Genomic DNA, 22,179 nt, shown 5'->3' with positions numbered 1-22,179 from the left:
AACGCCGCGGGTCATAAAGTGTGGTGTCGAATGTAGGTTCACGCGTACGTCTTTCGAAGGGCGCAACGTCAGAAAACAAAATGGTTCCGGCCGTTGACAACACTAGACAACGTTACTAGATTAGGTTAGTACCGGGCAGTGGGGTGGGGCGCTACAGCAAACAGTAAGTACCAAACGGCTGGAGCGCTGAAACTGCACAAACATGGCGAAACCGGCGCAATGGCGGCCTTTAATCGAGGGGATCACATGCATCAAAGCAATCGAATCCAACCGAAGTCCCGCGGCCTGTTGGAGGCTCGTGGACTTTGTAAGTACGTTCCCGTGGACAGCGTGCCGTAGAGATTGGCCATTCGGAAGACATGATAAGCATCACTCATATTGTAGTGTTTTTTCTTTTTTTTTTAATTGCCCATTTTTGATGGGCGGCGATTCGATCAACATTGGTCGATTATGGTAGCCAACCGGACCGTTCCGATTCGGGTTCGGGGCTGTATCACTTCCCACACATCACCCGTCACTCGTTGCAATCGATTTCTTATCACGCAGGCAGCAGTTCTTCTTCTCTAAATTCGTACCGATAGCACGGTTGTTTGATAAGCGGTGGTTGGCTGCGGTGAGTTGGTTAAATTTTAATCGAAACATGTTCCGGATCGAGCGCAACTCAAAAAAAGTGGGGACAAGCAGCGTGTGCCCGGTGGTTTCAATTTATTGCCACCGAATGGCCATCGGCACAGGACGAATCTGTAGCATTTACGATGTCAACAAATGGTAAAGATAACCGGGATTTTCTGTCACCTTAAGCCATCGAAACAATCTCTTAGCAAATGGATTTAGCGTTACGCTGCAGGTTAGATGAGAGTTTTGTTGTGTTTCCGATTCTTTGTTTAGATTTTTCAAAATGCTTTGTGCAGCGGTAGTTCACATCGCATTGGTTGGAATCGTAATAAGCAGAATTCGAAACTGGTGAACTTATTTTAATAATTCGCAGCGCAACATTAAACATTTTAACGAATGAAACCCATTGCATCTATACAATTTACGATACGTGAAATGCATGTAAAATCCACAAACGAAGATCATTTCCAATGAAACATATACCCACCGACGATTTAAAAAAAGCTTGTTTTCTGTTGTGATTGTTTTTTCTTCAATCAAAAAGTATTCGTAGTTTGAAACCAGTTCATTTGAAGTACCTCAAAAATTGTAGTAAATTTTATAGGATGTACATTTTGTATGTTGATAATATGATGCAGAGGTATCTGTTTGAACCAAAATAATTCTAATTGTTTGTTCATGACTATGTAAAGCAAATAAGTCTAATTTGGAGGCATTTTACATAGTTTTTATATGCCAATTTTTTTATTAATCTTGATTTTTATATGAATCATTCGTTATATTTTCATTCGATATGGTTTTAAAATTAAATTAAAACGATTACGATAATTACGATTACTTAATTACGATCAGTATACAAGTTAAATTTAGCAAAAAAATGAAAAAAGACGTCAAATGTCAAAAAAAACCCCGGGTCATCGAAAAGCAAACAACGCATCACGAATTGTTTAATAAAACTGTTGCAAATCTTCAAAACTAGCTCCATGACTGGAGTAACTCCCTATTTCACTTCTGATTTGAAACGTTCTAGTTTACGAATGATTAACCTCTTTCATTTAGTTTGAAATTTGTCTTGGCATGTGCAAGAAATGGCTCATCATTACGGTTTCCTCCGAGAATATTATTTACTATTTCGGCGGAAAGAACTGATAATTATCCTATCCATCCCTATGGCATAAAGGCGTGAAAAGTGAGCAACAGCACCCTCGAATTAATTACGAAGAATCAGTGTGATCCATTTGTTACCATCAACAGTTAACCACGAAACATGTTTCTTCCGTCGATTTGACGTTAAAATTAAAGCAACGACTTGGGTTTGTGGAGAGTAAGGTCTTTTTTCCTAAAGTATTAGGTTACATCGGAGCTAGTAGGGAAATTTGCGTAGCATGAACTTAATGCTCGCTTCGTCAGAATTCGTCGCCTTGAAGCAAAAAGGGCAAGTTTTGAGCCCACCGTATCCGGGGGTGCGTGTCCGACGTCCCTCGCCACATGGTTGTTATTTATTCGATTTTCTGCCATTCGACAAGTTCACAGTTCATCCCGACGTTCGTCGTCTGCGCCTATCCTCTTTTCCCTCGCGGAATGTTCCGTCTACCCGGCACTCGTCGTTACGATCCCAGTGGACCAATAAAAGCGGACAGCCCTCGGGAGGATTCGCTGACGTGGTGGCGTTACGGAATGAGCCTTGTCGCTTGTCTGGTCACCGGCGAATGGTGCCGGCGGGTGTACCGTTGGACTACTTTTCGGAAAAGTTTTGCCACAGAAATACACACACACATACACTGAAACGTGCGACAAGAGGCCGAAAGAGGCGAAAACGAACGGTACTCAACCTGATCCGGGTGGCGAGAAGCCAGTTTTCGACTGGCTTTGCACCAAATGAGAACACCGTCTGGACCACCGTTGGAAGTTTGTTTATAAAATCTGCCTGGCATGGGATGGAACGAGTTCGGGACTTCTACAAAGTCCAGTGCTTGGCCTTATTTGGCAATTTGCGGCTGCACCGTGAGCCAAATGTTGGGAAAACATTCGATGAAACGCTAATCCGGACTCACAGTTCGTCCCCGGACCATTCCTTTAGCCGGGGCTGTTCGACCGTCCACTTTCGACGCCGTCCTGACTAACGATGACTGATTTATTGGCCGAGAAGGAAGTAGATTCAGATTAAGTTTTATAGCTAACCGGATCGAAATGCCTGATAGATCGGGTAGATTACCCGGGTAGGTTTGCGAACGGATGGAATCGGGGGTTATCCGGCTAGAAAGGGTGGGAGGAAATGGGTTAAACCTTGACACTGGTACTGGATACGCGGGAAGATAAATTCTAGCATCCTGTATTGCCTCCACAACACGATTGGGATAATCCTTTTCATCCGCTGGAGCATAGTTAAGGCTTGCTCTAAAATGTAAATCGCATAACATAATTATGGAACGTTGTAGAGTGTCGCCTGTAAACTTGCAAGAATGAAATAGAACAGGCAAGAAAAAGTGGGCGAAGATTAAAAATCTAGCTTAGAAACAGAATTGAAATCGTTACATTATAATTGATTCTTTATTTTCGTGATCAAATTATTTATTAACTTTCCGTGCCGGAAACATGTGAAAAAGATAACATTAAGGTCGCTACGAGTGTTACGATGCATAAAGATTCAAACTAACTGTTTTTATAAAATAGATTTCGTTGTACCGAAAAAATATTCAAATATCTTGCACATGTAAAGAGCAAATAAGCTTTGTGCTCAATGGGATCAACCAAGCAATGCAACTAAATCAGTGAACAAGTACTTTCCTTTCATCACGCCTATTTATAAGAAGTTTTCTACTCTCATTACAATCTCTTCGAATACATTTTATGATCTTATGATTGACACAACACATAGGATTGATTGATCAACAGTGTTTATTACCTCTACTTCCATTGTATCATATTAATTCGTCAGTGATCCAACTAATAGAGTATGGATAATGTTCGGGAAAAATTTTGTTAGTATCAAATGTGTATTCTACTAAGCATTGTAAACGAAGATTGCACAAAACCAAACAATAATCCATTGTTATGTTAGAAAGTAATGAAATCATATTTAGAGTGTCAGATTTGAGTAGGTTTACTATTTTCGCCTCGTTCGACCAAAATGAAATTGTGCAATTTGAGGCTTAGAAAAATTTGGACTAGATTAATCCTATACAATTTATTAACCTTCATGCATCTGTAAATGATCGGTTGATTGCCGCTTATTGTCAGGTTTATCGAGTGTTCTTCAAGGCATAAATATAAAAAAATAAGATACAATATTGTTCAAAGGGTAAATAAATCGGTTACAACAAAGTGTTATAAAAAGCGTAAAACATTAGTAATGTGCATAAATGTTTTAATTCTTCTAATGAAAATAGAAGACGAGTTTGAATTGTCACCTTGTATATAGAAATGCAATAATCTTGCCATGTGAATCCAAGCTCTGGAAATCCTATGCTGTGCACATTGGTATGGATGTTGTATTGTATTTCGCTCAATTCAAGTAATTGTGTCATACGGCTCGTTGACGAAAAAACAGCCAAGCGTTTTCCATTCGGTTGTTTTTATTTCGGAACGTGCCGACAGCCTTCCCAATTCCAATGTCGATCGGTATTGTTTTTCCCGACACGCCGCCGTTTCCAGGCGGCCCGAAAACACTATAATAACACCAGTAAAAGCTAAAACGCCAACCGAAGCACCGATCGCTGCAATTGACCGTGGGAACTAGCCGGAATGCGCGTCAATTAATTCTCACTGACGTGTGAAACTATTAGCACCTTCCGGCCGGGCGGGTGCCGAATGGTGGACCATCGCAAACACAAACGTACCTACGTACAACGACGCCAGCAACGCCAACCGACCCGGATCAAGCAGATCGAGCCGAGAAGGACGAGAGATTAAAGAAACTTGGCCGCCAGGACCGCCTTTCCCAATGAAGGGAAGAGTTTTTTAGGATGAATCTAGCATGGAAATATCATACTGTAATGTGCGTATGGGTGGGTTCGATCTGACAGATGGCTGCACTGTGCGGACTTTCAGCAGCTGACGAAGGATTTTTCCAAGGTTGACTAAAACGATGGTTGACTAAACGACTAAAGGCCAAGGGTGGGATTCTGCCTTTCTCCGGTTTTCGTACATGGTTTCCCCACCGTTCGGAACAATTCCCCCCAAATCCCCGCCGAATCTTCCAAAGTTCAGCCGCAAAGCAATCGAATCGGTATGGTCTTGTTACTATGGAAACTATACTTTATTGAGTTACATCGTTGAGGTCTCCGCTTACACCCGCAGTGATGATTTGTTTGTTTGTTTGTTTGCTTACGCGTGTGTACAATAACATAATTAGATTTACCGCAGTTTAATACTTTACTATTCAGAGATTAGGGGGTCGAGTCTCCAATTGCTCCCTCCGACCCAACCCACCCAATCCCTTCACCCATATGTATCTCCTATCTTCTCACAAACGTACGCGATCTCTTAGAGATGAATCTCAGGGCAAAAATAAACACAAACCTAAGGATTGGAAGTAGTCTAAAGGCAAAAGGGCATGTCTGGCTGGCCGGAGATCCGCGCTCTCTCTTTCTCTCTTTCTCGTTTTTTTTCCTTCCTAGAGGCCAGAAACATCTCCACACCAGACGCAAACAACGTTACTACTAATACAGCATACGCATCTCAAGGGAAGGGAAAGGTGCTTCCTAATAAGCACACAAACACGGTTTCACAATACCACGCACCTAACCACTAGAAATAACACCCACCTAACTATACTAAACTTCTGCACGTCTTTACCTCGACACGCGTCACAAACGTCCGAAAAAAGGCTGCAACTAACTGCCAGAGGTTCTGTGTTCGTGTTGTTCGTTTCATCTTTTCGCAACTCTCCTCTTTCTCCGTATCTTTGTATCTTACGCTAGTTAGATTAAAAGTATATCAATTTGTTTATACATTGCACATGAATTAGAGTTTACTATCTTCGTCCCCTCGGCGTCCTATTTCCGCGAGTGATGCCGCAATTATGCTACATTTTAATTTCCACTCCATCTTGATCTAGACAGCTGCGCTTACGAACTGTGTACAACTTGCTAGCTCTATCGGTATGGTTTGTCCTCCGCGTGGGAATAAAACGAAGGTTCTCCGTTCCTCCTGCTGGTGTATTTAATCTCTGCCGCTCGCTAGCGGACCCGACCTGGACACGGAAACCCTTCCGTTACCGTTTTCCTTTTCTTCCTATCGATCGATCGAGGAACAAAGGCTTCGGCGGTTCGTGCTTGCATCGTCGTGGCGACCTACTAAGCGCAATGGTGGCACCGGAGATAACAGTTCTCCAGCTTTCTAGGTTGGGGCTGCTTTTCTTTTTAAGTTAAAGTATCTATATTTGTAGGTGTGCTGTGTGTGTGTGTGTGTGTGTGGTTGTGTGGTTTTTTTTTACAAAGTTTCCACCATGTTTTTGCCAATCCGAACCGTTGCCGAATGTAACCTAATCCTAGCGACGATTTGCATATGTAAGGCGTTTGTTTAATTTGATGTTGTTGTGTTTCACTTTGTGGCGTTCCAGTGTTGCTTGCAGTGTTGATGGCTGAAGATTTTGTTTGTTTGTTTGTTTTTTTTATCGTAATTTTTCTCTCCCTCCTCCATCTTCCCGCTGCACACTATGAACAGAATAAATTAAACCAAAGCGGCGATCGTCGGGCGATCGTCGGCCGAACCGGCGCATCACATTATGCTGAGCGAGGTCGGGGGCACCTGGGAGGCGGCGGCGGCGGCGGCCGCGGCCTGGTTCAGCTGATGCTGTGACGTCGGCACGCCCAGGTGCGGATGGAGCGCCGGATGGTGGGCGGGATGGTGGTGGAGGCCCATCGAGCCCATGCCCATGCTCATCGCGCTCATCTGATGCAGATGGGACAGGTGCAGCGACGGTTCCAGCTTCGGTTTGGTGTCACCCAGCAGGCTCGACATCGACTGCGCCCCGTGCACGTTGTGGCCTTGCGGGTGCCCGACCAGCGACTGCGGACCGCCACCCGTGCCCGTTTCGGCCTTCTTCTTCTGCTTGCGGTCCTTGGCGCGGCGGTTCTGGAACCAGATCTTCACCTGGCGCTCGGAGAGCTGCAGGTTCTGCGCCAGCTCCGACTTCCGGCGGATCGTGATGTAGCGCGTGTAGTGGAACTCCTTCTCGAGCTCGAGCCGCTGCTGGTCGGTGTACACCACCCGGTACTTGTCTTTCGTTCGAGTTTTCCCTGCAAAAAAAGAGGATTGCGTTTGCGATTTAGTACAGGTTTTAGTACAGAGCGTGTCGCCTCCAAAGGGAAACGATAGAGCAGCGTGCGTGGAGTTAAGACGTTCTTGCATACGGTTTCTCTACATGACTTTTTTTTCCTAAGACCCCCCTTAAGTTCCCTTTTCAATGTCTTTCCCCCCCATCCCTGCGGGTACTCGCTCCTTACATTCGATATCTTCAGCAAACTGGTGCGCTGGCGCAATGTGTCAATAGGTAATTGTTAATGACAACTCATTTCGGTGTTAACAAGCGTGTTATGGCTTCAGCCTAGTAAGCGAACCCCGCCAGTGCCCGCCACGAACCCACTGCCCTCCCATCGCCCTCGCCCCCGACGGCGGGAACGGGTTACGTGAGTCAATATTTGCCGACCAAAACGGAACATCACCGCCTGTCACAACACCGTGGGCCGTCGCTTTTTCGGTCGTTCAGTTTCCTTCCTACGTGCCCCGTTGACTGCCTCGTTTCCTCTGACCAGCGCCCGTTACCTTTGCCCCTCCACCACACCGTGGTTTGGGTTCAGGTGAGGTTCCGCCCGGATGATAAGCACACGAAACCCGGCGCTCTTGTTTGTCCCGGTACCGCTGTAGCGAGTTTCTTCTGTTTTCTCAGCCCCCACAGCCCCCTGGGCGCGGATCGGGGACGAGATCGGAGCGATCGTGCGGGGCACCGAGATTAGGGATCTCTCGAGGCGCGGAGTTGACGCGTGATCGTGCATCGTGTTATCAGGAAGGGAATCATGCTTCAGATCGCACTCTCGCAGCCCCCGGGAAGGCCCGGTGTTGTCGGGGCCCGGTAAACAACGTGTCGGAGTTTTCGCAGAAGTGTCCACCAACTGGCGCGAAGTGTGGTGGATAAACATTTTCCCTCGTCACCAGATGATGGCTCGAGTGAGCGTTAAGATCGTCGTCACGCTTTGGTTTTACCCACGTGATCGTTGGGCTTTTAGCGCAGACGTCTAACGACAGTATGAATTCCGTCAGTTTCAATTATCCGTGTTGAATGCACCAACCGAAACCGGCGATTGATTCATATCAATTGGGAAATTGGGCACGTCACCTACGCACCCATTGTTGTCGGATTGCGCACTGCATTGGATTGACATGCTCGCAACGATAACAGGTGACACGAAACGAAACCGAAACCTCTCGGCCAGAATGAAGAAGCGTGGAAGTGTAGGAAGACGAGGGGACCCTCGCAGAACCCAAGGAACAGACAGATAAGTCCGGTATCCGTATCTTCATTATCGCCGTTTGGGTTTTAGTGCCCGGCGCGGGGGCACTAAAGATAACCGATGGTGGCCTATGCTCGATTTTAATTACCCTGTTCGTCGCCTAGTCCTATCTTTAGCCGGTTTTTGTCGCAATTGGGTGAAACTTTGGGGAAAGCCAACGACAGCGAGGCTACGAGAAGCAGACAGAAGGTAGAAGAAGGTAGTGAACGGCTGCAAAGAACGCATCCGTCAGTTTTAGGTCTAGGTTGGGATGGGTATGCAGTTTTACACGGCGCAAACCTTCGGAATTCAGGCCGGATATTGCAAATGTGGTGTGTGACATGATTCAGTACGCTGTTGGTTGATCGGAATATAAATTCCAGTAGAATGATTCAAACACCTCTGTTCTCCCCGGTGGCATAAACCAGAGAATCTTGGCTTTGGTAGAAGTAAACATTAACACGATTACAAAAAAGGAATCTTTCAGTTTAATTTAAAACGTTTAAAAAACAAAGAGCCATTTTATCGAAAATGTTAACAGCTGTGAAGCATTATCTGAAGGATGTCGATTCAACAGGATTGTAGTTTAAATTTGGTTACAACATTTATGAAAACATCATTATTTGAAAAACAAGCAAAAAGTAGACTTCCCCAAGAATACCGTTTTGACATAATTTTAGCCTACTACGATATTTTTGCTGCTGTCACCCGCAAAACAGGTGACGTCGCAGTTAACGTGTTAAATCAAATCAAATGGAGAGGTAAAATTTGAACCACCCGTTGTTTGAAAAATGTATCATCATTTCGTTTAAAAATAGTAATGGTATTGATATTTCTGAATTATTTCTGAAACCAATACTAACCGCCCAATTTATTTTGGTGACACTCAAGGGCACTCCGCTTGAGAATCACTTGCCTAGAATTCAGTTTTAGCCGTCCGCGAGCGCCAAGCCCCGAAGCACATGGCAGCTTCAAAGCGCACTTCAAAGCGCACCGCGTGCCTAATCCGCGATAACGGAGTATTACCCTTTCGTCGGTGGGCTCAAAGCGGGAAACCCTTTCGCCGGAGCCCCGTGGTCGCGCGGCCATGGCAAGAAAGGGCCGGGAACGGGCCGAGCGTCCATTGATATTAAAATATTCCCATTCGCTCCAAACCCGAACGGAAAATGACGGAGCTACCAGCTACGGGTGAAACGTTGCCTTGTCCACCATCATAATCCACCACCATAATCCTTCAAAGCTCGGGTCCGTTGCTTGTGCTGCCTCGGCAAACAGTTGCCGGCGGAGATGAATCCATGCCGTAAGTGTGCAATTACGGTTTCCTCCATCGAGTGAAAAACCAAACAAAAAAAAATAAAAGAAAGAAAAACAAAGCGACACGCAACTTTCTGACGCCTTTTTCCTCTCGACCCGCGCCTAATTGGTTCTTTATTGGTTCCGTCCCGTTGGAGTGGCGTGGAAAGTTGGCAAAGAGGACGGTCGGTTCGTGAAGGTGGAGAAATCGGGTCTCGCGGTTCAATGGACCGAGGGAAAACCGAAACCAACCATTGGACCGGGCCAATTGGTCCAATTGGTGGCGGCCTTCGTAACGCGGCCGATTGCTGCAATCTGGTGTTGTAAAACCAGAAAACTGGAGGTTCAAAAACCAAGACAACAATTACACCTGAGAAGATGTACCGGCCGTGCATCAATGTGAGGCCTGCAATCGTCAACTCCATTCAGGCATGGCTTGACTTTCTCATTTAAGCTCGTTGTATCCGATGTTTTGGACACTCACTCCGTTCACCTGGAGGTCGCACGGTTTCAAAAAATCAGAAAGAAGTACAGTTCCCAAAGACTCCCGCAAATATTGACCCATTTAATCCGATTCGTCCCACCTGAAAGCCCAGAAGATCTCGGGCCCGACTTCAAAAGGAGATTTGTTGGCAAAAACAGTTGCGTACGAGGTTGCGGGAAATTCCTGCCCCTTACGCGCCGGACCAATTGGCGGCACTGACGCAAAGCTAGACCCAGTTCGGCTTCGGGGATACGAATTCAAATAAAACAAACAACAAGGAGTGAGAGAGAGAGAGAGGGAGAAGAAAAAAACGCACCGTTAAACGTAGTATGGAAATCAAAGCGTGCCGCCAGTGAAACGAGCCGCTCGGGAAAGCCCCATATTGGAGGATGATTGATAATATCGATTGACAAATGGATTACCGCCGATTACCCTACCCGACCCGCCGACCCAGGGCTCTAGGTAAATGCAACCGAACCGACAAAAGAAACCCCTCCCTAATCCACCCGGTGTTTGGGGTCCCGGACCACCCCCTCGCCACCGCCAACCCTTTTCTCCCAGCGGAAGTCAGGTTCACCCTCGTCGCCTTGGGAACCGTTTGATGTTTGGATCCTGTTGGATTCAGAAAGCAAAACATCAAAGGAAACTGACTTCCCAAATCTTCGCATACCTTCCTTCCTATCTGTCTCGAGCCGACCCCTACCTTCTCCCCCCCTTCCCTATGTAGCAAGATGTTTTTTTTATTGTTGCTGAAACGTCACAATGTCTGACGTTTCGTGACCCACGGTTTGTGCCAACGCGGAACCTCAGAATCCGCTCAACGAGTTTCTTATCAAGCAACCGAAGCAGCAGAGGACCGAAACAACTATCGGTGGACACACGAGGTGTCGTCTTTCTTATCCCCCCCCCCCCCCCTCCCCTACCCCTACCCGTTTTTCACTCGCTTTATCACAACCCCACGCCGCTAGGGGGATTAGGGTGCTCTTTTGGGGAAGATTTCTTACGTCCAGACGCGCGGTACGTAAGTGGCCGACTTCCAAGGGCCCTCGTATGGGTGTTTGCGATCGTGTTTGTGTGCGCGAGAGACTCCCAAAACCCCCCTCCTCGCTATGGATTCCCTCGTGGCCCGGAGAATCTCAGCGCATCGTAAATAATTACTCCGTAATCTAATGGCAATAAAAGTATTAATACTTTTATGATAAATATCAATATAATAATGGATATCAATTTTTATTTCGGCCATATATAACCGGTGTCTGCACGGGAGAGCAAGCACAGCCTGCACTTCCTTGACTCACGCCTGCGAGGTGGGTGTTTTTCTCGCGCGACACTTGGTTTGGCCGCTTCCTTCCGACCAGCAATTGACAAATCGATTACGGTCGTTCTGGGCGGACAGATACGTTCATGGTACACATGTGGAAGAGAGATTGAAGAAAAGGAAAGGTTCGGCTTTCTTTTCAAACAAATTGAGACATCTTGAGGGCCTGGCAAGGACATAAGTGTCCCATTTACACGTCAACATCCTCCCCGTTGTTTTTTTCGTGTTTGTCTTTTCAAAAGCCCAACCCCATGACGGTGACAATTTGGCCATGATTCTCGCAAATCATCACCCTCGTTTTGGGAGGGTGGGAGGCAAAAAGTACAAACCCACACAAGTAGAAGAAAAAGCAACAGATCCCGGCGGGATGGAGGGAAAGGGAGACGGTGTCTCACACTTCATTCGTTACGCACTCCCTGGGGGTGCGTTTATCATCGGCGTGGTAGGATTTCCCTTCACCAGCGCAACGGAACCGTGATTGCCGTTGTTGCGGCTTTCCTTCGGCTTCCGACAAATTCCTCTTTACCCCCTGTCCCCGGGGGGTCGGGATGATAATGGTTTGCCAAATGGTAGCGTTGGGTTTTCGGTCGAAGCGAAATGGGCCAGTAGCGTGGCGACGTGGGTTACGTGTTGCCCATCGAATCGCACCGGAAGGCCACATCAACAACACCATCCACCGAGGAGGTCCAAGGGTTCGTCTGGGATAATGCTGAAGGACGAAAAACGGACACACCGAATCCTCGGCTGTGGTCTGTGGATGGAAAGGACGACCCGCGGGGATGACCCTGGCCGGAATGTTTCTATTTATTTACGTTTCCATACGGTTTGTTGTTGCGTAACACGTTACGGTAGGACACTTGTGTGGCCGTTATCGGGACCCCAATGAAGCGTTACTTGAAATAAATAACCGACACCGCAAATCACGCCGTAGGTAAGGTAAATCCATTCACAATGAACACGTGCTGCGTTGAGGAAGGTTTTAACAGTTTGTTTCTGTAGGAAAAAATCAAATAGAATCGGATTTCTTTTGGTTGCAGAAGAACCGCAAAAGGAATAAAGTGAACGGTTAAAAAGATAACAAATAAACGTTTTGTTACGGAAGACATGTTTCAGTAGTCAACCTTGGAGGTCTTTTTTCAAAATAGAATTCAAACAAAAGCCATACGAGAGTGTTAAACAAGTGAAGGTTTTTTTTTGAAAGACAGGTTAATTTGTGAGGAGCAAGGACAAAAAGAAGCTAAAAGTAATTGAATGAGTCGTATTATATTCCTCCGGTGATGCAAAATAGAGTAAAAAAAAAGTTTAAACCACAAAATTATAACTATAATGCCGTCGTTTGCCAACTTTATCAACTTTTTGGCCAAAAATTGACAAAAATGCATGTTTGTGTTTGTGTTTAGTAATTAGAAAAAAAAAACACAACGGGGGACAAAATTGCAAATATCAACATGTGAAACGTTCTAATTCAATAGTGTTCAATAAGAGATTTATAAACCAAATGATGTCACATATATTTTCATCCTTAATCAAGATACTTTGTTTTTGAATAAAACTGGTGATTTAGAAAAAATAACTGGCAAAGTAAAGCAGTCTCAAATTGTTGCCAAAACCCTACAGAAGATAGTAAAAACGATAAACAGCCAGCATAAATATCATTTAGTGAAGAAAATGCGACCTATTGATTGCGAACGTCTGCCACAACCGATAAACGTGAGCCGATACGACTCCTAATCGTGGTTAAATTTATTCGCTCTGAGACTTTTTTTCCTTTTTTTGGGCCCTTTTTCCCTCGATGGCAAGTGGTTTCCACCATCAGCATCAGTGAGGTCCCCAATTTTATGAATAATAAAAACAAACAATAAAATAGTGGTAAAATAAACTGCCAGAATATGACCGTTTGGGGGAAGCCGTGGCGCACGTGTATATAAATAAATATATACACACTCAACTCAACTACCTTCAGCGTCGGCTTAAGTAGTCCAAGCCACCGGTACACTATGGTGAACCGGGAGAAACTATTGCCGTAAAAACCGAAAAACTCCAACCATAACCCTTAACGCTAGAGCGCTAGAACGAAGGAATCTAACTCACGAAACAATCGTAAAGCGGACGCCAGAGTACGGCCGAACGAACGGTGACGTTTTGGGCTCTAGACGTACAATATCCGTTGCCTCGAAAGCGCCAATCGCAAGATGGGTTCCGTTCGGGCACCATAGCAACCGTGGAGCACTTTGGCATCAAAGGAGTCGACTAAAATATCGCTCCGTTTATGGGAAGACAGTGTTTATCGAAGATAGTTAAAGGGAGTGGATAAAGGCTCACACATTCACACACACACATAGAAAAGTGGGCAGACACATTTGAGCCAACGTCGTCTGCCGGTTTTGGCCGATCGGAACGGTTCCATTTTCAGGCTTTGCCACCACACCGTGTGTGTGTGTCTGTGTCCCTTTACAGACGTTTAAGGACCAACTATTTATGCTGTCCTAATGTTTACGACCCGATGGTCGTAGGGTGTGCTGTAAACGAATAAAATACTACGGGGCCAGTCTGCGGGTGAGCTCCGGGGGAAAATCTGGACCAGCTTTCGGATCCAGTTCCGAGTGAAAACGTCGTTTTCATCCGTCCAGCGTTGGCTGCTGTCGACAAATCTATTATCACTGTTATATGGGCGCGAGGGAGATCATCCATCGGTTGGCATGCTGTAGGACGTGTCTGTTTTTTTGTGTGTTTTTGCTTTCTTGAATTCGAGAGGGAAACTCTCACCAAACGTTGTGATGACAGTTGTCTAATTGTAGAGTGAGGATGAACTGAGGACAGTTTCACAAATGGCAATTACAATTTTCATATTTTAACAATTTTATGTATCTCGACTTCTTGTGTAGTCTCGTCTCGGTCGTGAATCTCTTCCGAACAACGATGTTCGTTACGATTTAATTCCGTTCCATTTTCACTTCGACACCTTCCGTAACGCCACCGACAACCCCCTCCTCAATTCGTTAGCGTAACGCACGTCCTTGCGCGTTCGTAGGGTTTAGTTAATTTTCTCAATTTCACCCACGGGACCAGTTTTTCCGAACCGTTGCGTCTGCGGCGTGGAAACATTCTGATGATGATGTTTTTCAGCGCCGGTGCACCCAGCGGATGATAGATGAATGTTGCAATTTTTCACCGAAACCTACTCGCAAGCGACACGCTGTTTCGAGGAAAATTGGAAGCATGGTTCAAGATTCCTACACCGAGGGAACGCGCACGTTTCGCTCGGTTTCCCCGCCAAAGCCAATTTACATATTTGGCCACTCGGTTTCGGGCGAGCTTGTTTTGCGTTCCAGCCTGCCATTAGCAGTACCATCACATTACCCGCAACCCCGAGGCCGTTCCTTCCTCACTTGTTTGCCAACAACGCTGGCTGGGAAATACCCGAAAAGGCAACGAAAGATGGACGCGGCAAGCAAAACATCGTCCTTTCGCATTCCGCACCGGAAGCGACCGGGGCATCGACGGAACGGCATCGGTCCAATTAAGTTGTAAAATTCATCCTTCATCCTGGATGCCCGGAAAGTTTCGGAGAGTTCGCTTTTCCTTCAATTCCCCATTCTCATGATCGCCAGTGTTGGCCAAACGTTTGGCCTGGCCGGAGCGTGAAGATGGTGTTTATTTTGGGCTCGTCGGGCAAAAAACAGGGAAAACTTAAAAAACAAAGCACATCACGGCGAAGGATCGTGTTGCTTGGATGGTGTTATTTCATCCCGAATGCAAATGCTTTAAAGAAAATAGCAACAGTTTCGGGTCTCTTCTTTTTTATTTTTGCCGTTGAGTGTTAACGGAATTCGGCGGACATTTGTTTGAACATTCGCGTTCGGTTTGTTTGCAAGAAACGAACGAAGGAAAGAACAAGTTTATTTCAACGAAACGGACCGTTCGGATCGATAGCAAGTACCGGTCAGCTCAGCACTTTCCTTTGTGGATTTAATTTCCATCGTCGTCATTGACTTTTTCGACCGGATCAAACCCGCTATGATTGATGGCCGGTTTTCGGCCGCAGACAAGCGAGATCCTGTCAGGCTAAAGGCCACGTCGGCCTGCAGGGTGGAAGCACGCTAGGCACCGAAATGTTGAAACGTTGGGGATTGGGAAAATCGATTAATCAAACCACACTGTCAAATCGTGATAACGTGGCCGCCACCACCGTCGCCGTCCGTCCGCGTTTGGCCGATCTCTATCAACGGTGTTCGGTTTGAAGGCGTTTCGAAAAAAAGCTAATGACGACAAACGCGGAGCGATCGATGACGGCCACCATCCGCGAAACGGTTCGATAAGGTTGTTGAAATGAAATGTTGATAGAGGAAGGAGAGCAAAAAATACACACAACCCCCCCAAAAAAAATAGTACCCCGCACAGACTCTGCTCCACCCGGGGGACAAATGTCTGCTCGATGCGGGAAGAAAAATGATAAAACAACCACAAACAACAACTACGAGCGAGAAGGAAATCGTTGGAGGGGAAAACAATATCGCTTCTCGATTGCGGTTTTCTAATCGTCCAGCTTTTTTTCTTCTCTCCTTTCTTATTTCCAACGATTAATCGCTGAATTCCAGCACTCCATACCGGTGGCATGGCCGCCGAGCCCGTACAAAATGGCGCCCGTGTTATGCGGTTGTGTTTGATCGATTATTGCGCAGCAGGAGTCGCTCGTGGAAAGGCAAGGAGGTGGAACAGTTCCATGATTAGAAACACTCGAGCATTGGAAGCAAGAGTGGAAAGAAAAGAATCGAATCCAAGGAAGCGAGGCACGGATTCGGTTTGTTTCCATCGATTGTTGCGTAACTTGAATGGGGTGAGTTTTGAAAAGCAACCTCATTTGGAGCGACTGCTGAGAAACGCAACGGTATTTAATAAATATTCTTTAGATTTTGTTTGTCCAGTTCCACTATTGGTGCATACATTGTGTTGGATAAATATAAGCCTAGTAAGTTGATAACAGAATGAAACTTAAAACTTGGAATTAAAAAATAAAATAGTTGTGCTTGTGATTAGGAAATAATTCGTACGGATTGGAAGTTTTCAAAGAAAATTCCTATAATTCATTATGAGCAAATATATTTGTTCAAAAGAATAAATAGCACAAACTGCTTGAAAAGGTCGTAAAGTAATCATTCGAACGGTCCCGACTGCCGTCGTTTAATTTAACTGTTACAGAAATCGAACACATTCAAATCAACTCACTGTAAACTCGTGAAAACACAAACAAATCGAAAATGTGGCGTAAACTTTAGCGAGGGAAAACCGAAAGGAAATAAATTAAAAAAGAAGAACATTTTCTGAGCGTTACCTGTGGAAAACTCGGTATCAAAACGCTGGAGTTGGGAACAAGGCTAGGGGTAAAGCAAGAACGCAAAGCGGTGTGTTTGTGTGCTTGTTTGGGAACCGCGGGGTCCGGCGGTCTGACCGATACTTACATTTTCCTGCAAAAATGTAAAACGGGGTCGAGAAAAAAACATCATTAGCCTTTTGTTTGCGTTTGAATGATTTTTGGTGAGCATTGCTTATCGGTTAGAGAGTTTTATTTAAGGTATCACGGAGCACGCGGAAAAGCATGGGAAAGTGCTCGGTTTATATTGCAGAAAAACAAACTGACTGTGATGGAGGTAGGGGTCAAATCAAACGGTGCCAGGGAAATCTTTTGTACAGTATACGGAAAGGCTTTCAGCTTTATACACGCTCAAACGATTTTGGTTAGGAAAATTTCTTTGAACATCGTTTTTCTAATGTTATTTCATGGAAAAGTAATTTTTAAGATGAACACAAATTATATGTTACAAAAACTAACCTCAAAACAAAAAGGATTAAATTGAAGAAGCAAACCGAACATAGAATCAAGTGAAACAAATTCGATCAAACAAACAGAAGGATAATGCTGTATGAAACGAAGTAAGCTGCTCTTCGGACACCTTGTGCTCGACCTGTCCAAGAAGCAATCAAAAGAGATTCTGTTGGGATTCATCAAGGTGGCGCGTACAAATTAATCTTTCCGAAGGTTGGATCATTCTGGGCCGTCTTCCATGTTTTGCTGGAGTAGGAAAAGGTGCGCCCTGATAAATCTTCCTACTGTCGATTGTTGCGCCCCACGGGGTTTTCAAACTTCCGGGCTCACGCACACCCACACAGTGTAGGAAAACACAAGTCGAAGACGACACACACACAAGCAGCGACCACAACCGTTGTTGCTAGCAACCACGACGAATGTTGTGCGCTTTTTAATGTCCTCCTTGGATTTGATTTGGTTGTGCTTCCCTTTTCGGCTTCGCTCGAGTTGTTCGTCTGTTGTTTTCCCTCTATATCGTCTTTGAGCCGATTTCACCCTTCCCCTTGGCACACACACACCGCCACAAGCATTGTGCTTTTTTAGAGGCAACTTCTCCCTCCCGGCTCAACTTGAGCTCAACTTGGCGTGCCATAAATATTAAACGCTATAAAAATATACATAAAGCGAATAAATTAATAGCGTTACGCGCTTCGACTTTGGTGGCTAGAGAGTTGGTGGCAAATGGACGGGTTTTGTGATTCCCTTGCCTTCCCCATTCCTAGCCCTCCCTCCCTGTCCTCCACCGGTTGTCCAACGGTAGACTAATCCTAGCGAACAGCGTTACAAAGTCATGCAGTCTCATGGACCACGGTTCGCAGCGTGTGCTGCGAGAATGGGTTCGAAATGAATATTAAAACTCACTGCTTTTTAGGCTCGGGCTAGCATTCGAACAACGTTACCCAAAGGGGGGGAAAATGTGGTGCGGAATCAGCAGTGCAATACATCAACCAGACTTAAATTGATTCCACTGTGTTGGGGATACCCCGTAGCCCCAGCACGGGTTCCTTTTGTGTTCCCCTGCGCGCGTCGAATGGGTTGGTTGGCTTCCATTTTGGGCCCGAACCGAAACCGAATGCAATCATAGCGGAACCCGGTGGCAGCCGGTTACAAAATGGAGCGCGAAACGAAAGAGGGGCGGTGGGTTTTCTTTGTATGGAATACAGGAGTGGCGAAAAGAAGAAAGCGGAAGGTAACAAAGAGCCACAAAGAAGACAGGAAAGTTTACCTATCGTAGGCGTTTCTATAAAATGAACTAAAAATCTATGAAATCAACTCTTCTTTGTCACGAAAAGGAAGAGGTGTGAGTATTATTCATTTTTAAACTGACCTAAAGGAGTATCTTGAAGCATGCAAAACATAAAACTTTTAAGATGGTCAGAAAAAGTCTAACAAAGTAAAAGTGTTGTATTCCAACAACCAAGGGACAACAGAACCGAAAGAGTCGATTGTCAGACTTTATCAAAAACAAAATACAAAAGTATCGCAAGCAGTACACATTTTTATAACGAATAAAGGTAAGTTGTTCATCCATACCACCGGATTCCACAGGGGCGAAGTCTTGCAGCGATGGTGCCGAGCAGATGTTGATAAGGCCTCCTGGTTTGGTTTGGTTTTTTTTTTCATTTATTCGTTCCACAAATCATCAATCGACAGGTTTGTGTCGAGCGAGTGGACGTGAAGGTATTTTTTTTTTGTTTGTTCGGGTGTGATGGAAAAGGAAAAGAATAATGGACAGCGTGTGATTAAAGCTTGCAGTACGTGTCACCCATCAACGTGGATAATATGGTAATATTCAATGAGTGGGGAAAACAAACGGTCACAAAAGATATAACTACAAGCGCAAGGGGGTACCATTGAGAAGGGTAAAGGGTTTGACTAAACAAATAGAACAAAAATTAATTTTTAAACAAATACTAGAGATAATCTTGAAGAAACATGCTCCAACCAGCGGAAGGTAATATAATAGAATAACACTAGACAGCAAACAGGCTGAGGGAACTAAACCAGAACAACACAGCAGAACGTGCACGGAACGTCTGATTCTGTTCGTCGGCGGCTCTTTTTGGGTAAGTGGTAACCGAAATTGGACGCTAATCGGAAGAGGCAACATGGCTACTGTCGAACGTGATCGCCGAAGTGTGTGTATGGCTGTGCGTAATGGAAACCTTTGCCCCAACCGGTGGACCCGAAATGGACCCATTTTCGTGGTGCTAATGGAAATTGCAAGCCGCGCATCACGGCGGCCGGTTCTCTTTGTGGAACGGCCCTAAGTGACGTTGGTTCGAACAGAGGGTATCCTAGCGACACAACGCTGGATGAAACCGGAGTGCCATGTGGAAGAAGAGGATAAAACAGGATCCCTAGCGATGGTGACGATCGCCATGGAAACGGGGGGTGATGAAAGGGAGAAGTAAAACCGTCCCATTTTCTTGAGAAACACAGGAGAACGGAATAAAGGAAATAAAATTCATCCCTGCAGCGTTTGTTTCCTTCTTCCCGATATCCTTCGCCCATTTTGTTATGGTGGCATCGACACATACAAACACAGAAACACTCGAGCTCGGGCTTCCTAGAGGGCCTTTGGAATGAGGATTCTAATGTGCAGCAACGTCGTCACGAATAAATCACTTCATCGATAAAACAGAGAACCACAACAGAGCGAGAGCAGGGAAAACACCCGAGCCTCACAAACACACGCCGTTTATCCTCGCCACCCGGCCGCAGAATATCCTTCCATCCCCGATCGTTAACCGTTGGTTTATGTTCGCCCAAAAAAGTTTGGAAGCATAAAAAAGTCACGGCTCCGTCGAAAGTGGGGAGAAGCCTAGCGTAGCAAAAGGCACATCAAAACCAAACCACACCACACCACAATCTACATAAATATCTTCAACTGGAGAACGTTGTGCTTGCGGGAAGTAGTATGCAACATTTCATAACCATCCAGCACCTTTTTCCACGCCGAAGATCATGCACCGCGACATAAATCAATCCATTCTATGCGTCGTCCCGGGCGGCCCGCGCCATTCTTCAACTACGACGTCCCTTATTCGTTCTAGATTTTTAATGGTTCCTCCTTTTCGTTCCTCCGAGGTGCCATGTGGCTACCATGGCGACCGTGTGGTATGGTTTATGGAATGTTTTGGGTAGTAAAGCTGCGTGCCGAATCGTACAAGAGCGCTTGAGATCGAACGAATCAGATGTGGGCTGAAAGTTTGGTCAGTCATTTAGCAAATAGAGGGGTTTTTTTGAAAGACATGTTTCAGTTGTAGATTTAAACAACCGGTACATGCATGTTTTACATGCAACAGAAAGGTAATGAGGGCTCAGAAGCCGACGATCAGTCGATCTGTCTGATGTTCTACCATTCCAAAATAAAGCATGACATTCTGTTGAAATAACGAACATCAAAGCGAGTAAGTAATTGCAGGGAACCATCATCAATTTCCGAGAAATAAAATGGAATTTGATACCAAGTTCTTTTTTACTTATTTGCAGAAACACATGCAGAACTGATTCTCATCAAAGTGTAAAGCAAAATAATGAACCCAATCGTAAATGATTCCATAATAAACAGAAATTATTACTTGAAATAACTAGCATTGAATTAAACGAAGAAAATGTACAACAGCACACGCATAGAAGAAAACTGCACGCGCAACCGATCATGCAAGAAACTATAGATACTCAAGAAGAAGGACACGAGCTTCCGCTACTAACCTGGATTGGGCTGACTCTGGTACGACTGCTTCTTCATCCACTCGTACGGACTCTTGACGGGCGTCGGGCGGGGCGTGATCTGCGGCGAGGCCGAACCCGTCGGGGCGCCCGGGCTGGACATGTCGCTGCCGGAAACGGTGATCGGCGGCGACGGTATGCTGTGCAGGCCATCGGTCAGATGATCGTGCGCGCTGTTGTTATTGTTGCCGGCACTGTTGTTGCTGTGATGGTGATGATGGTGATGATGGTGGTGGTTCGGCCCGCCCGGGCCCAGGTGGAGCCCACCCAGCCCTCCCAATCCTCCGCCGCCTCCACCGCCTCCGCCACCCTCACCGGCCCCGCCAGCTCCTCCACCGCCACCGCCTCCACCCCCGGAACCGATACCGGGACTCGGACCGTGCGGCAGGAGCGTCGTCTGCGGCGGAGTGGAAAAGTTCTCGTGGGCGCTCCAGTCCGGGCTGGACTGCGGGTGGAACACGTGCGGGTGCGGGTAGTACATGGTGGGCTGCGGGGACGACTCGCCGTCGCCGATGAACTGCGGGTGCGGCGGCTGGTGCTGGTAGTTGCCCGGGTACCAGCCGGAAGTGGCCGAGTACGGCAGGTTGCCGCTGTGGTTCTTCGGGTACATCGCGAAGTGGTTATAGTAGGACACCATTTTGTCGTATTTGCTTGTTTACACCTTCGAGTTCCCGACCGCTTTACCGGTCCGACTTTACCGACGCTCCTTCGAAAGGAGGTTCTCTGTTTTTTTAGCTGAAACTTCTTCCACAACACTTCTACGACGATCACTTTTGCTTTAACTGATTGGTGTAATCGATGTTTATATTTTTCCTAGTACAATTCGTTTTTCACAATTTATTTATTCTTCTATACTCTTCACGCACTAACTGCTCCCTCAACCGCCACTGAAAACCTGAGTTTCGATTACAGTAACACCGTTAACCGATACTTGGGCGCCATTGTTTTTCTTTTTTGCCACAAACTTCACCAAACTTCACTGTTCACTGTTTATAATTTCCAAATCCGAATGTTATCAATGGCTTGCAGCTGCACCGCAAAATAAACGAACCAATATTCTCCGCTTGGAACACACCGTCGCTAAATCGGGGAACCACTCGACGCGGCCATGACACACTCGTGTTGTGTGTGCGCAAATAGTAGGTTCGGAAAACAATCACGTTGTTGTTTTTGTCGCTTTTTTTACGTAACGGACAAACACTGCAAAAACAAACGACAACCTCCACCGTCAGCGCTCGCAGCTCGACTGACTGGACTCTTTTCGGTTGTATCCTGGCTGACGTCTTCGTCGTCGTATCCTGCGGGGCCTGTCAGTGTTCGCGGAGGGTCGTAAGGAGGGTGAAACTCTTGGTCCGACGGAAGGGTACCGACGATG

At 46.0% G+C, this 22,179-nt stretch overlaps 1 protein-coding gene across 1 annotated transcript; it reads right to left on the bottom strand.

Annotated features, from left to right (window-relative positions):
* Window positions 1-6,336: 6,336 nt before the first annotated feature.
* On the bottom strand, window positions 6,337-21,974 carry LOC131262621 (homeotic protein caudal). Its single transcript, XM_058264668.1, has 5 exons — window positions 21,147-21,974; window positions 20,787-21,104; window positions 18,603-18,665; window positions 16,663-16,668; window positions 6,337-6,857 (listed from the first exon to the last, which is right to left on the bottom strand). Exons 1-5 carry the CDS (start codon window positions 21,439-21,441, stop codon window positions 6,337-6,339), a joined length of 1,203 nt encoding a protein of 400 aa, XP_058120651.1. The 5' UTR covers window positions 21,442-21,974.
* Window positions 21,975-22,179: the final 205 nt, after the last annotated feature.

Source organism: Anopheles coustani, chromosome 2, assembly GCF_943734705.1.
Source record: "Anopheles coustani chromosome 2, idAnoCousDA_361_x.2, whole genome shotgun sequence".
NCBI lineage: Eukaryota > Metazoa > Arthropoda > Insecta > Diptera > Culicidae > Anopheles > Anopheles coustani.
This window is presented reverse-complemented; position numbering and strand designations above follow the sequence as displayed.

Bases quoted from the DNA above. Each gene is read 5' to 3' on its own strand.
- LOC131262621 (XM_058264668.1), bottom strand. From the start codon at position 21,441: ATGGTGTCCTACTATAACCACTTCGCGATGTACCCGAAGAACCACAGC. The intron at 21,105-21,146 runs GTGGCGGTGGAG...AGGGTGGCGGAG, and splicing joins CGGTTCCGGGGGTGGAGGCG to GCGGTGGAGGCGGCGGAGGA. The intron at 18,666-20,786 runs GTTAGTAGCGGA...AAACCAAACCAG, and splicing joins CCAGAGTCAGCCCAATCCAG to GAGGCCTTATCAACATCTGC.